Consider the following 15,780-nt stretch of genomic DNA (forward strand, 5'->3'; position numbering starts at 1 on the left):
ACAACCCTCTCTCTGTCCCAGATGACGGCTGGCTCCACAGAGCTGTGGAGGTCAAGGGTAATTTACACATCATAGAAGAGCTACAGCTGTTTGACCAACCGCAGCCCGTGGAGAGCATTGCCATCTCACAGACCCTGGTAAACACGCACGCACGCGCACACACACACACACACACACAATCTAATTTGTAGTTTTCCGTTAATTCAGTGATGTTAATTCAGCCGTCCTCCCGGAGAGCTACTTGCTATGCAGGCTTTTGCTCCAGCGCATTAACACAGATCTCACATCGCTTTCCTCTGGTTCTCCCTCTGTGTCTGTCCTCTAGATGAGTGTTTATGTAGGTTCTGCCTCTGGTGTGGTCCAACTGCCTCTGTCCACATGCAGCAGATACAGCTCCTGTTATGACTGCATCTTCTCCCGGGACCCGTTCTGTGGCTGGGATGGACAGGCCTGTGTGGATCTCACAGCTCAGACTGACAGGTGTGTGCGTCTGTGTGTGTGTGTGTGTGCAGGGGGAGTGCCCTTGTGTGTGTCAGTTAATCTTCTGTTCTCATATAACTACCCGTCTGTTTTGCAATCTCAGCTATGAATTTACAACTGTTGCGTCATTCTGAACCTGGCCTAATTTTAGTTTTCTCTGCTGGTGAATTTTACATTCATTGTGTGTGTTTGTTTGTGTAATTGTATACTACCATTCAAAAGTTTGGGATCACTTAGAAATGTCCAAATGTTTTGCTCATTAAAATAACATCAAATTGATCAGAAATACACTGTAGACATTGATAATGTTGTAAATGACTATTGTAGCTGGTTACAGTAGATTTTTTATGGAATATCTACATAGGTGTATAGAGGCCCATTATCATCAACCATCAGTCCAGTGTTCCAGTGGCACATTGTTTGTTAATCCAAGTTTATCATTTTAAAAGGCTAATTGACCATTAGAAAACCCTTTCGCAATTATGTAAGCTCAGCTGAAAGTTTCTTATTAAAGTTGAGTATCTGACTAGTTGAGTATTTCCAAGAAACTGAAGATCTCATACAACTCTGTGTACTACTCCCTTCACAGAACAGTGCAAACTGGTTCTAAACAGAATAGAAAGAGGAGTTGTAGGCCCCAGTGAACAACTGAGCAGGATGACAAATACATTGGAGTGTTTTGTTTGAGAAACAGATGCCTCACAGGTCCTTAACTGGCGGCTTCATTAAACAGTACATGCAAAATACCAGTCTCAAAGTCAAAAATAAGGAGATTACTCCGAGATTACTCCAAATCCGAGGCCATGGTCCTCAGTCGGAAAAGGGTGGCTGGCCCACTTCAGGTTGGTGGAGAGTGCCTGCCTCAAGTGGATGAGTTTAAGTATCTAGGGGTCCTGTTCATGAGTGAGGGAAGGATGGAACGGGAGATTGACAGACGGATCGGTGCAGCTTCTGCAGAAATGCGGTCGATGTATCGGTCTGTCATGGTGAAGAAAGAGCTGAGCCGTAAGGCGAAGCTCTCAATTTACCGGTCAATCTACGTTCCTACTCTCACCTATGGTCATGAGCTTTGGGTCATGACCGAAAGGACAAGATCCCGGATACAGGCGGCCGAAATGAGCTTTCTCCGCAGGGTGGCTGGGCGATCCCTTAGAGATAGGGTGAGAAGCTCGGTCACCCGGGAGGAGCTCAGAGTAGAGCCGCTGCTCCTCCACATCGAGAGGGGTCAGCTGAGGTGGCTTGGGCATCTATTTCGGATGCCTCCGGAACGCCTTCCTGGGAAGGTGTTCCGGTCCCGTCCCACCGGGAGGAGACCCCGGGGAAGACCTAGGACATGCTGGAGGGACTATGTCTCTCGGCTGGCCTCGGAACGCCTAGGTGTCCCCCCGGAAGAGCTGGAGGAAGTGTCTGGGGAGAGGGAAGTCTGGGCATCCCTGCTTAGACTGCTGCCCCCGCGACCCGGCCCCGGATAAGCAGAAGATGATGATGATGACTCCGGGATGCTGGACTTACCCTGTGGATAGTGTTTGATTGGAGCCAATTACCTCCTACAACAGGACAATGACACAGTCACAGCTCCAAACTATGCAAGAATTATTTAGGGAAGAAGCAGTCAGCTGGTATTCTGTCTATAATGGCCAGCACAGTCACTGCATCTCAACACTATAGAGCTGTTGTGGGTGTAACTTGACCGTATGGTACATAAATATAATAAGTGCCAATCAAGCCAAGCCAACCCAACTTGTGGAAGGTGGTTCAGGAAGAATGGGGTGAAATCTCTTCAGATTACCTCGAAAAATTTACAACTAGAATGCCAAATGTCTGCGAGGCTGTAATTGCTGCAAATGGAGGATTCTTTGATGAAAGCAACATTTCAAGGACACAGTTATTATTTCAGTTAAAAATCATTATTTCTAACCTTGTCAATGACTATATATCCTATTCATTTTGCTATATTTCCTATTTAAACACATTTAATGTATGCTGTCATGGAAAACAAGGACATTTCTATGTGACCCTACATTTTTGATGGGCTTTTATGATGGGCTAACAGCTCTCTCCTCCTTAGGTCTAACCTGACTCAGGACATCCTGAATGGGAACAGTGGATGTGAAAATGCCACAGCAGATGGTATGCACCCCCCCCACCCCCCCCCCCCACACACACACACACACACAAACACAGTATTTAGTGTTTATCAATAGCCCATTTTACAAAATGCTTTACAGATACCCAACCTTAAATCCCAAAGAGCAAGCATTGCAGGCTGGCTAGTAAAGACTTCCTACCTGGACAATGATTGGTTCACAACAATGATAGGAGTTAAATGGATAATATATGGTTACCAAGGATCTAATGTGTCAATATTACATTGCCTACAGTTTAGTCAAGTCCAGCCCTCCTGGAGTGACAATGCATATTGCATGGTGATTGGAAACCCATATTGGAGTATTCAGAAATGCAGTGAATAGGTCCAAATAAATTTTTTAAGCACTTTTCTAAACGTTTCCCCATTGTTCTCCGACTTCATGATGCACAATAAGCAACACCCAACGGGTTCGGGAGAATCAAAGATCAGGACATGCGTCCCGGTGGCCAGCTGCCTTACACTCCCTGACTCACAGTACAACCGAGTCACGGTGGCCAGCTTCACTGTTGAGTCATTGTGGCTAGAAGTTTTATTTCTGATCACGGCAAACCGACGTCACTCGTGGGCCTGGCGTGGGGTCAGCGTGTATTTGCTTGCCAATGTCCGGGGTTGGCAGGGTACAACAGCTGCCTCATTACTAGTTATTTGCTGAGTTTAACATATTGAGAAAATAAAAGTGTAAATGTGACATCCTCCACTGTGTTCCACTACTGTTATTTTGCGGTGAGGTCTCAGAAGTTAATTGACTCGTTACGACTTAATCCAAGTCAAGTGAAGACAAATCCAGAGCTTAATACATTCTCTGACTCTTCAAACCTCTCAGGGTGTCCTTACATTCAACCTCCATGGTGGCTGACTGAAAATCAGAAAATAAAGATAATTGGCCCTTACAAAGCAGGGGGAGGCTGTAAAGACATTATTTAAATGCTTCCTGCAGGCAATTTCCACTGTTCAAAATGTCATTAACATATTGAATTTAAGTGGAATTGTTGAAGTCAAGACAAGATCCAGAAGGAAATCTTACCTGTGATCTCATCATAAAAGTCAACCTCTGAAGTATGCAACACAACACATGATGTGGTCTGATGAAGTAAAAATGTAACTATTTGGCTACAATCGTTTGGAGAAAGAGAAGCATTTGAATAACACCTTGCCAATTGTTAAGCATGGGGGTGGATCTATTATGCTATGGGGGTTGTGTGGTAGCCAGTGGCACCAGAAAAATTGTGCAGGTAGAGGGATGAATGAGTTCTACTAAGCATCAACAAAACCTTGAAACTAATCTGCCACTGTCACTGAAGAAAGTGAGGTTGAAATTTGGATACTACAACATGATAATGATCCAAAATCCCCTAATGAACTGCTTCAAAAAAAGATTGAGGGTTCAGCCTTGCCTTCGTAGTCCCAAGAATATTATTGCAAATCTGTGGGTAGATCTCAAACATGCAGCATGCAAGACAACCTAAGATTATTGCAGAATTTGAAATGTTCTGCCAAAGGAGGTTTAACTAAGACTGATGTCAAAACTTTGGCAAATGCCACATTTACGGCTATCTGATGAATTCAGCAAAAACATAGTAATTGAGCACTAAGATTTGCAGAACAGTGTGTTAACTTCTTTGACTCTCCAACTTGCCAGGAGTTGTTGCAATGAGGATAGATGAATTAGATATATGGAAATTAGTGGACAAAAAGTACCAAAAGAAAAATCTGACTACAATAAAGAATATCTCTAAATACCTGTTATTTATAAATTCAGGTTATATGATCAGTTACATTGATTTAACATTATCCAATGTAGATTAATCAGTAATTTCAATATTCTCTACTTATGGCTCTTTTCCACTGCACGGTACTGGCTCAACTCTACTCGCCTCGATTCTAATATCTATTCTGAGGTCCATAATAGTATATCAGTCTTGCTGTGGGAGGAAACTCATAATGTGTATGTGTGTGTTGCCATTCTTTCAGAGCTGGTCCAGCACCGGAGCAGGTCTGTGATGGTGGGAGATGATGTACTCCTCCAGTGTGAACTCAGCTCGAACCTGGCAACCCCAGTGTGGACCCTGGACAGGTTGGAGCTACAAGGCTACGGCCTTGACTCCGGCTTCAGAGTGGGCACCGATGGCCTTCTCGTCATCGAGTCCCAACCCGAGCAGAGCGGCGAGTACACCTGCCACGCCCTCGAGAATGGAGTGCGGGTTGCCGTGGTGACGTACTCTGTGACGGTCCAAAGCATGCCTCCCCCACATATCGGCCCTACCCAGGACGACTCTTCCAACCACATCCCCTGGGACAATGACTCCTACCATCAACCCCCTCCAACGCCCAGCCCCCTCCCCTCCTCAGAGGGGCCCCTGTTACCTCCTCCCCCGGCCCCTCTCCCCACCACCTCAGAGCTGCTCTCCCCCAGGAATATGGAGGCCATTTACCTGTCCTTGATCACCTTCCTGGGGGGCGTGTGTCTGGTTCTCACCGTGGTCCTCCTCTACGTGAGCTTTTGTCTGCGCAGCGGCCAACAGGGGAAGTATTCCCTCCGCGCCGCCGCCGCCGCCGCCAGACAAGTGGACAGGAAGAGGAAACACCGGAAGCAGAAACGCCACAGTAGCTCCGCCCACCTGGAGCTCAAGACAATCTCCAGCCACTGTAACGGGACCTGCAACAGGAACGGCGTCCACAAACAGCTGGGGGGTGAGCACGATGAGCACGATGCCGGCTTCCTCCAGATTGTTCCCGGGGAAGCCCTGTCGTCCCCAAACAAGGACCCGCCTCCCCCTGCCCCTCCTCTGCCCCCGCCAGTTCAGACCACGCGCAACCCCCTCCACCAATCAGAGGGTGACTTGCAAGACTTCCCCAGCCCTAACGGCCTATCGGCAACGTTGCCCAGTGTGCTGCGTAGGATACAAGGCAACAGCTATGTTTTGCTGAGACAGAGTGACGAAGACGGCAGCTCTCCTATCTGCTACTCCTTCACCGAGGAACTCAACCGAATTCTAGAGAAGAGGAAGCACACGCAACTGCTGCCCAAACCGGACGAGAGCTCTGTGTAGAAGAGGGAACATCTCCCTCTTCCTGGAACGTAGTGCCCCCTATGGCGGGAGGACTGAATTGGGTCCATTCATACTATGCCATTTAGCTGACCCTTTTAACCAATGCGACTCACCTCATTAAGCGCGTACATTTTTGCATGGGTGGCCCCAGTCTCAATCAAAACCAAGACCCTGTCAATGCACGCTGATGGGCCTGTTTTAAGGCTCGACTTTATCTGCTGACACAGGAAATCATGGGGAGTGCCCTGAAAGACTGTCCCCAAACACAGTGCTGTTGGGATCGTTCATTGATGACCATGCTGCTCGTGGATTAAGTGGAGGCTAGTCTGGACTGAAACCGGGACAATTTGTCCTGTTTAGGTTTTTGGTCGAATTAAGGGACACTCATCTAGTGAATCTCTTGCAAGGGCATGGAATATCAAACAGAGAGATATCTGGACTATTCAAACTTTCTAGGTGACATTAAATCTTCCTAGACGATGTCTGTCCATCGCTATCCTCTGACTGACTCCCAAAGCAATGAGTTACAGTAAGGAATCACATAAGACAAGCATGGGTTTCCGCGGGAACTTCAGATCAGCAGAACTCAGCCAGCTAGATCTAACCCAGCCACAGTCAGTATGTCTCAGTCTGGGTCAACACAGGCCCAGCCCCAGGCTTTATATCTCAGCCCCAGATTCAGGCTTCTGCTGAGAAGGGACCTTGGAAGTCACAGCACAGATCATGGCAACAAGTGTTAAGTGTGAAAATGACCCTAACTTGACTTTTCTTATAAAACGTAGGCAGCCGTCCCAATGGGCTGTACATCTTTTCAGCAGGTTTTAATATTGAACACTTTGAGGAAAAATGTATTCGGTTTAATTTGTAGATGTTTGTCAATTTTATTAATCTTGATACCATTGTATTTCAAAGCGTTATAACCCAATTCAAGTAATACAATTAACATACAAAAGGTAACTCTTAACCCAAGACAGAGTAATCCAAGGGAAAAAAAAACTTGGAACATTGTTTTTGTGCTAGGAAATTTGACATTACTGACAGTTTTGATGCGATTTGCTTCACCTTCCCTTTTTAATATTTACACACCAATGGATACTACAAACACATCAGGACTATGAGGCATTGATCTCCAACAGCAAAACACTCTCCAGTTCTTGCTTAAATAATATCAACTTGGTTTAGTAACTTTACCAAAACTCCCAGGGCTGAGCTCTATTTACAGCTCAGCCACTGAGGACAAGACCAGACCATCACTTCCAGGTCATCGTCGTAACAACCTATACTCCTGAGGTCAGCAGACAGGGCTTGTTTTCTGATGGTTGGTTATACAGACTGATGTATGGATGAACAGGCAAAACCACTGATCTTTCAAGGAAGATAAAGTGTGAGCTGATTGGCATTGGTTATCCCTGTCATCTTTTTGTGTTGTTTGGGAGGAGTACAGAGAGTAGAAAGAATAGAGTTGATAGATTTCCTACCAAAGTAAAGTCATAATAGACACTGGAGGTACAGGAAATTAAAAAAGATGACTGTATAATGTACTCCAACACATCTCTCTCCATTTCTCTCTCTATACCCTGCTCTCATACTCTTTCTCCACACTTTCCGTCATTTCCCATTTTCACCATTTAATTTCTTCCTCCCTATTTCTCTTTTCTCTGTCCTTGCTCTCCCTGATATGTTCTCCATCCTCTATTGTTTTCTTTTCCTGTCATCTGATCTCCAGATTTTCTTCTCTGCAAAGTAACTAGTTGGAGCAGGTGGCCCTGGCAAGAGCTCCTGACTTTGTTTATTAGTCTGTTGAAAGTTACAAAAGACAGAAAGAAATGCAGAGAGAAAGGAAATAGATTAACAGCAGAAATTTTCTTTTATGAGATTTATTTTACACAATCGCCAAATTTTCTTCTTGTACCCTTAGACCCTGGAAACAGAAATAAGCACATATAGCCACACACACGCAAAACACTGCATGTATGATTGAATCTAACAAGCCAGGGCATGTGTGTTATGTGAGACTGTGACATAGGGTAGAGAAGCAGTGAATTTAATTCAGAAGGATATCTAAAAAGACTTTATAGATGATTGAAAGAGAGGAAAGAGAGAAACTCATGTAACATAAACCGTTAGAGAATTCTCCATTATTCAGCTAGTCTCTCAATATACCCTGGAGAAATGAGACATGGTGACAGTTATTTATTTTGGTAGGTTGGTTATTAAACTTCCAAGGGCAACATTGGAAATCAGGTTTTTGGATCTAGAAATGATGGGAGGAAAAACTATGTCTTTCAACGTAAAAACACGTATGCACACAGAACGCTCTGATGCTATCAATAGCGCTGTGCTAGCTTTTATCTGCTTTAGTTTTCTTACCTTTTTCCTCTCTTGGTTATTTCTATTTTTCTGACTACTGTTGACACATCAAGACAACACCAAAAAATGAACACAAAATGGAGACCTCTGTTTCTGACTCACTTACATGTCTCCCTCTTCCACATGCTTGAGAGATTCAGTCCAGTTTTGAGCCTGTCTCTTTACATATCATCTTATTACTTCACTTTCTGCCTGTATAAAATATGGTGTGAGGATTGGTACCATAACAATAATACAGTATCTTGCCAACCAGGAATAGTTTCAAAATGTCTGGACATTTTCAAAGAATCACCAGTTGTAATCAAACATTGTACCAGTGTCATTGGTAGGCACAGGAAACAGTCAAGTCATCCCTTATCACTGCATTGTGCCAACAAAGAAACCTTGTTTTAATGGATACCACAGTAAATCAACCTGCACATCATGGCGTATACATGCCTCAGTGCATTTCACCACAATAATTATATAGGGGAACAAATTTGTCAAAAATGACATTAGATGGTCCTGATTTATACCTCAAATGAACCTGCCCTCTATAGTCCTCTGCTGCGAAGATGACAAACTGTCACGTAATGGAGAGCTTGCTAAACATGATGGCTTCTCATGCACATACGGTATCAAGGATCAGACAAGGTTGCACCATTCGTGCCACCATATTCTGTCATGACGGAAAAACGAAATAACATATTTACTGTATATTTTAATGTTGTACTATATCTCAGTGTGGTTGTTCTGAAGTTCATTTGTAAGAGGCAGTGATGTGTCTCTCTGTCCAGTAGTGTTGCACCAGTAGTCTAATAACACTGTAGAAGCGGTTCTCCGACTCTGGTCCTGGGGACCTATGGCTGGTGCAGGATTTGCTTCCTGCCTGGAACTCACACAGCTGATCCATCTTATTATGGTCCACATTCTGACTGAATACTATGATGAATTATCTGTGTTACATATGTAGGTATGCTAGTATGTATGCTAGTAGGTATGCTAGTAGGTATGCTAGTAGCAAAACCCTTCAAATCCAGTCACTCTCCAGGGCTGGAGAAGGAGACGTCTTGTAGAAGCATGGTAAGTTAGCCAACAGCATGATGAACTGAATACACCAAGATAACAATAAGGCGTAATTTCCATAATAAGAAAATGTGACATATAACCACGTCTGGCCCATTAATCTGGGATTGCGTGTATAAAGTTTCACACAGCTCATTAAGCATCATCCACAGCCTACATCATTCTGTCTTCCTGTCGTTCATTCTCTCTTTCTCTCTCTATTGTGCTCTCTCTCACAAAGTCTCTATGCTTCATTCCCTAATTATCTCCACTGCTGCCTCTTTAGCAGTCTCTGTCCATCACTCTCTCCCTCTCACCCAATGTTTCTATCCCTGTTTTCTGTCTCTAGTTACCTGTTTCATCTCTCATTTTCTCATGATCTATATATTCACGCGTTCTCTCGCTGTCTTTTTGAGTATTCCTTCCCTTCTCTCTGCCACTCTCTCTGTGTCACTTTCACCATGCTCTCTCTTAACTCTCTCTTTCACTTCTCATTCATTGTCACATAAGTATTTTGTCCATTGCAGACACAACAAGATGTCTGCTTCAATAGCACACTGAGGAGCAGCTCACTGACATTGGCTTTGTTTACATTTCAGTATGATTAGTTGGAATTGAAATAAAGATTGTTTCAACCTTTGGTGTTTGTATTTGCTTGTGACTCTGGGGCTACTAACTGCCCCTGTGGTTTGTTCATCTGTTTTACCATATTCATCTGTTTTACACCTGTATTGCATTGCAGTACATCAGAGTAAATTGATGATCACCTGAAGGCGAGGAAGGAAGGTTTATTGGTATTGTAAATAAGCCCTAGTTTTGGCTAGGTTCACCAAGACCGCTAGTTAGCACTGACAAGCACTTGGTGTGAGGGAGCATACTGGGAATGTTGCCTGACTGGTGTAGATAGAAACTGATGGTTGTATACAGAGAAGTACTGAAGAGGCAGTCATCTCCATCCGTTACCAAGGAAACGGCTTCGTTAGCATCCAGTCTGCCATAAATCATTGGTTACACAGCGTCATACACACATATATATGTACACACACACACGCACACATACTTTATCAGTGCTACTGTCTCAAGGCACTTCTGTTTGTGTTCAGGGTTAGGGTTAGCATAAGCATCACAGTATAAAGCATAAACATGACATGTAGCTGGTGTTTTTCGTAGTGGACATTTGGAGACTCAGGAAAGTGTATTTCTTTCATAGTTCATGCCTTAATATACTGACATTGCCGGGCAGCTTTTAAGTGAAAGCACAGTAATTGAAATACTACATTTGTAAATCTAGAACAGATCTCCCAGGTCAGCAGAGTTTGAAAGTGAAATGAGTAAATAAGAGTATCAGAGTTCCACTACATGAAAGTGTAAAGGTGAAAACAAATTGGTTGTCAAGCAGCTGAGCAGCACCTGTTTTGTATACAGTAAATGGAATGTGTCAAAGCAATAACACAGATTGATAAAAAATGAAGGCATTTTGGCCTGTTTTCCAGAGGAAGATGTGTCAAAGGCATTTAACTGTATGATGTCTTCAGGTAGTCTGGTTATTTGCAACCAAAAACAACAATTGACATACCAGTTCTGATGTAATAGTTAACTAAGACCAACAGGATTGTCTTGTTTTGCTTGTTGGAGGATACAACAACAGTACATAGCTGGATCAAGTTCAGTTAAGAGAGTCACTGGAAGGAATGGAGGAGGCCCGGATCAAACAAAGGTCACCTCATGTTGAAGTTACCAAAAGAACTGTTAAAAAATATAGAACACCATATATGAAACTCTCACAGGACAGTGAGGGACAGAATGAATGTGAAAGTTTTTGAGGGACAGATGACTCAAGGTTGCCTTCTAATCAAAGTTTCACCTCGAAGTTCCAAGGGCAATATTCCGACTGCACATTAAGATACAGAAACCAAAAGCATCGTAAATCCAATCTATTTCAGAGACAAAATATTTGATAAGGGAACAATTTTTTCTTGTAAACAGCAATAAATAAGCTCCCCCTAACAGAAAAAGTTGTCACGTTGTTTTCATTTTATGTATTTTTTTAACTGGTAGTTTTGATCTGCTCCGTCACAAGTGATTCAGCTGTTGTTAATTAGTTTATTCGTTAAGCTGAGTGCAAGACTGGAACAAAAAGATGTACCATCTGGTGGTCCATAAGGAATGTATTCACAAACAATAGTTTAAAGTCCGCTTCTACGGGGACAGAGATCAGAGGATCATGTGAACGGTTGTGAAGTTGATTCTGAATCATTCACATTTAATATTCCATCTCTTCCATCCCTCGCAGTGTTCTCTGTTCTCTGTGCCTATCCTAAGGCTATGGCCTTGGGCGACTGTCGGTAACATCACTGTCTCTGGAGAATAACTGGGTAAACAAAACACATGCTTCAGCTTTCATACCAACAAACACACACATACACACACACACACACACACGCGCGCGTGTGCGCGCCAAACAGAAACAAAAACAAAGACAGATGTAATATATGCACTGTCATACACAGTGTTTCCGGCATCTTCCGGCAGTTTAGCCTGACAGGTCTGCCACAAAGACAGGGGCAGAGAACATAGTCAAGATGACAGTGTGACTCATCTCAACAATTACAAACACTCATCCATCTGACAATCCAGTCTGCATGTACAGTATCTTGGTCTGCCAGTCCTGCTAGGTTTGTGGGGTTTGTCATTGAGTCATTCAGTTTTGTCATCCAAGGACGTGTATGAGTCATATTGTCGTCAGCAAGCACAGCACGGATGTGTGTTCTATCTGCCAGAGGCCAAATAACCAATGAGAGATGTAGAAATAGTTCATTCTAGTGATTGTATTCATCAGAAGGGTTGTGTGAGGATTAATAATTTGGGCTACTATAGATTTCTTTTTCCTATTTAAAATAGCTATAGTGTTTTTCTTCAGCCTTTTCTCACTGTCCTTTTGTAACTCACACACACAGACCCACACTGATACTGTTACACCTGTGTTCTTGTCTGTGAGCTTCATGATTGTATTTCTTACCACGTTTTTGCTTTTCTTTTTTTCAAAGTCCCTATTAAAATCTGTGCCAATTGACTATGCACCTGCCTCGCTCATGAAGAACGTTGAAAAGTACCCGTGTAGATACCTCAGGTATCACTCACTGTCCACGATACAGAGTTCTCTCAGAGAATATACAGACAGGTCACAAATGAAAGGAAAATAAGCAAATAACATCCTATCATGCCCTGGGGCATGGATAGAAATGCCGAGCAGGCCCAGTTGACCTTGATTTTGGATCATTTGGCAAGAGGATCTAAGTGACTGTGAAAGAGGATTCGTTATTGGGTCTCTTCCAGGAAGACAACGCCCCCATCCAGAGGGAGCAAGGGATCAACTATTTGATGAGTATGAGAATGATGGGAATCATAAGCTCTGGCCTTCACCAAGTCTCAACCCAATTAAACACCTATGGTAAATGTTGGACCGACGTGTTCGACGGCACTTCACCACCAGCCCGAAAACACCAAATGAGGGAATATCTTTTGGAAGAATGGAGTTCCATCCCTCCAGTAAAGTTCCAGAGACGAATCTATGCCAAAGCGCTTAGAAACTGTACTAGCGGCTCATGGTGGCCCAAGACCTTACTGAGACACTTTATGTTCGTTGGTTTCCGCTTTAATTAGCCACCCATAAGTATAGTCCTGCTATATAAATATATATATATATACAGGTGCATCTCAAAAACTTAGAATATCGTGGAAAATGTATTTTAGTAATTTTTTGTATCTAATTCAAATCAAAAAGTGACACCTTCATATATTCTACATTCATTACACATAAAATGAAACATTTCAAGCCTTTTTTGTTTCAATCTTGATGATTACAGCTTAAAGCTCATGGAAATAAAAATCCAGTATCTTAAATTATTTGAATAATACATTTACAATACAGAAATGTCAATCTGAGAAGAGCTCTAATCAGCTAATTAACTCAAAACACCTGCAGATTTCCTAAGTATGTTAATTTATGCACACAATACCTGGTCGCGGCTCCTTTTGCACAAATTACTGCATCAGTGTGGCGTGGCATGGAGGCAATCAGCCTGTGACACTGCTGAGGTGTTATGGAAGCCCAGGTTGCTTTAATTACGACCTTCAGCTCGTCTGTGTTGTTGGGTCTGGTGTATCTCATTTTCCTCTTGACAATAGATTCTTTATGGGTTTCAGGTAAGGTGAGTTGGCTTGCCAATCAAGCACACTAATACCAAGGGCAGCAAACCAGTTGCCAGTCATTTTGGCACTGTGGGCAGGTGCCAAGTCCTGCTGGAAAAGGAAAAATCAGCATCTCCATAAAGGTTGTCAGCAGATGGAAGCATGAAGTGACATAAAATCTTGTGGTAGACTGCTGCATTGACGGTGGACTTGACAAAACACAGTGGACCAACACCAGCAGATGACATGGAACCCCGAATCATCACTGACTGTGGAAACTTAACACTGGATTCTGTGCCTCTCCTCCAGACTCTGGGACCATGATTTCCAAATGAAATGCAAAATGTACTTTAATCTGAAGAGAGGACTATGGACCACTGAGCAACAGTGCAGTTCTTTTTCTCCTTCGACCAGGTAAGACACTTCTGATGTTGTCCCTGGTTCAGGAGTGGCTTTACACCAGGAATGCGACACTTGTAGCCTATTTCCTGGATACGTCTGTGTGTGGTGACTCTTGATGCGCTGACTCCAGCCTCAGTCCACGCCTTGTGAAGCTCCCCCAAGGTCTTGAATCGGCTTTGCTTGACAATTCTCTCAAGGCTGCGGTCATCCCTGTTGCTCGTGCACCTTTTCCTACCACACTTGTCCCTTCCAGTCAACATTCCATGAATATGCTTTGACACAGCACTCCGCAAACAGCCAGCCCTTTCAGCAATGACCTTCTGTGTCTTACCCTCCTCGTGGAGGATGTCAAGGAGTGTCTTCTGGACAACTGTCAAGACATTTCTTTATTGTAAATGTATTAATCAAATATTTTAAGATACCGGATTTCAGATTTCCATGAGCTATAAGCCATAATCATCAAGACTGAAACAAAAAAAGGTTTGTGATGTTTCACTTTATGAGGAATTAATCTAGAATATATGAAAGTGCCACCTTTTGATTTGAATTAGGTAAAAAAAAGCTTTTCCACAATATTCAAATGTTGCACCTGTGTATACATACATTTATGTAAACTAACACAATGTTTGCATTGAAGTGTCTTTGTGTGTGAAGGGAACCACAATGTTCTGTGTAGCACAGGGCATGCCATTCTATATGAAATGTTGTCCCATTATAAAAGGGTCCAGATGCTATAATGTTGTTACTTGTTGCATGCTATTGGCTTAGAGAGTATGATATGACTGGTCTTGTGTGAGTTGTTAGTATCCTGGCCTGGGACGGTGTCACTCCTCACAGACAAAGATGGCTGTGTAATACTGGCCTCTGCTCTTCCAAAACCAACAGTCCCTGTGACACGCCAAGAGACACCTCCCGGTTTCCTCTCTCAGAGGGTTTAACGCCATGACAACCACACACTTCAGCTGTCATATCAGCCGTCACACAGACACATTCAAGCAAGTATGCACACAGACACACACACACACACAGCCACACACAAACAGACACACACACACACACTCAGGCACATATCCACGCACTTACGATCACACACACTTCAGTTGGCTGCCAGTCAAGCCTTAAACAGTTGGCTGCCAGTCAAGCCTTTATTTTGTGGAATAATAAACCGTTCTATAACTGCTCGAAAATATTTATCATAAGACAGATGTATTACAAGACAGATGGGCACCTCCTAAAAAGTCGAAAGGCAAATCATTATTTTTTTTTTAATGTCTGTCAGTTCCTGAAAATAACAATCTGTTGAGTGACGCACAATCAATAGACTGACAGCCAGAGTCTCTCACCCAGACAACATTCAAATACGGCTGTGCCACCTGTTCCCTGAAGGTTAGATGTTATAGGCCTATCATGTCATCACCTCAACAATCTAGAGTCACAAATGTCTAGACGAATCAGAGCTTGAGCCAGTCAGAATCCCACCATCCCAGTTGATACATTCATGACTCGGCCCAACCATTACAATTTAGGACCAGTGATGTGGGAAGCAGAAGCAAGGCCCAAGCTGAGGCACACCAGGCAAAGCCAAGTGGAAACTATGTTGAAATCACATGATCCTGGACATGATCTGGAACACAACCCCAGCTTGGAAGCCTTTGTCAAAGCATTATTCCTGGTGATTTTATAGGTAGCTAACCTGACTAAAGCAACAGAAGGGTTTTTGCTGGATATGTTACACTATAACCAAATCAGCAACAACACCTGTCATATAAGTACATCTTTCAATTGTGGACACTTAAATTTAAGCTGAAGCTGGCAGTAGTACTGCACTGTGCAAAAGTCACAGAGGCACCTGAAAGTCAAACTAAGGGCAATTATTTGGGTAGTGTTTTCATTTTAAAAAAAAATATATATAATACTTAAATATATGGATATAATGTATATTATATATATATATACATATTTTATTTACAAATAAAGACTTAATATTGAAATAAATGACCTCCGTTCGACTTTCAGGCACCTAAGACCTTTGCACAGTACTGTATGTTCTTAATTTTTGCTCGAAATGTTTGGGGCTTTCTGTTACGTATGAAG

General features: G+C 43.0%; 1 protein-coding gene across 2 annotated transcripts in view; it reads left to right on the forward strand.

Moving 5' to 3' along the window:
• The window catches only part of LOC105010625 (semaphorin-4G), a 32,358-nt gene extending 22,625 nt beyond the window's left edge, over window positions 1-9,733 (forward strand). For both annotated transcript variants that reach the window (XM_020047670.3, XM_013134261.4), the window contains exons 12-15: window positions 22-137; window positions 326-480; window positions 2,549-2,610; window positions 4,601-9,733. In XM_020047670.3, coding sequence (XP_019903229.2) covers window positions 22-137; window positions 326-480; window positions 2,549-2,610; window positions 4,601-5,679 — 1,412 coding nt within the window. In that variant the 3' untranslated portion in view covers window positions 5,680-9,733. The remainder of the gene's footprint in view (window positions 1-21; window positions 138-325; window positions 481-2,548; window positions 2,611-4,600) is intronic.
• The last annotated feature ends 6,047 nt before the right edge of the window (window positions 9,734-15,780 follow it).

Source organism: Esox lucius, chromosome 6 (genome assembly GCF_011004845.1).
Source record: "Esox lucius isolate fEsoLuc1 chromosome 6, fEsoLuc1.pri, whole genome shotgun sequence".
Classification (NCBI taxonomy): domain Eukaryota; kingdom Metazoa; phylum Chordata; class Actinopteri; order Esociformes; family Esocidae; genus Esox; species Esox lucius.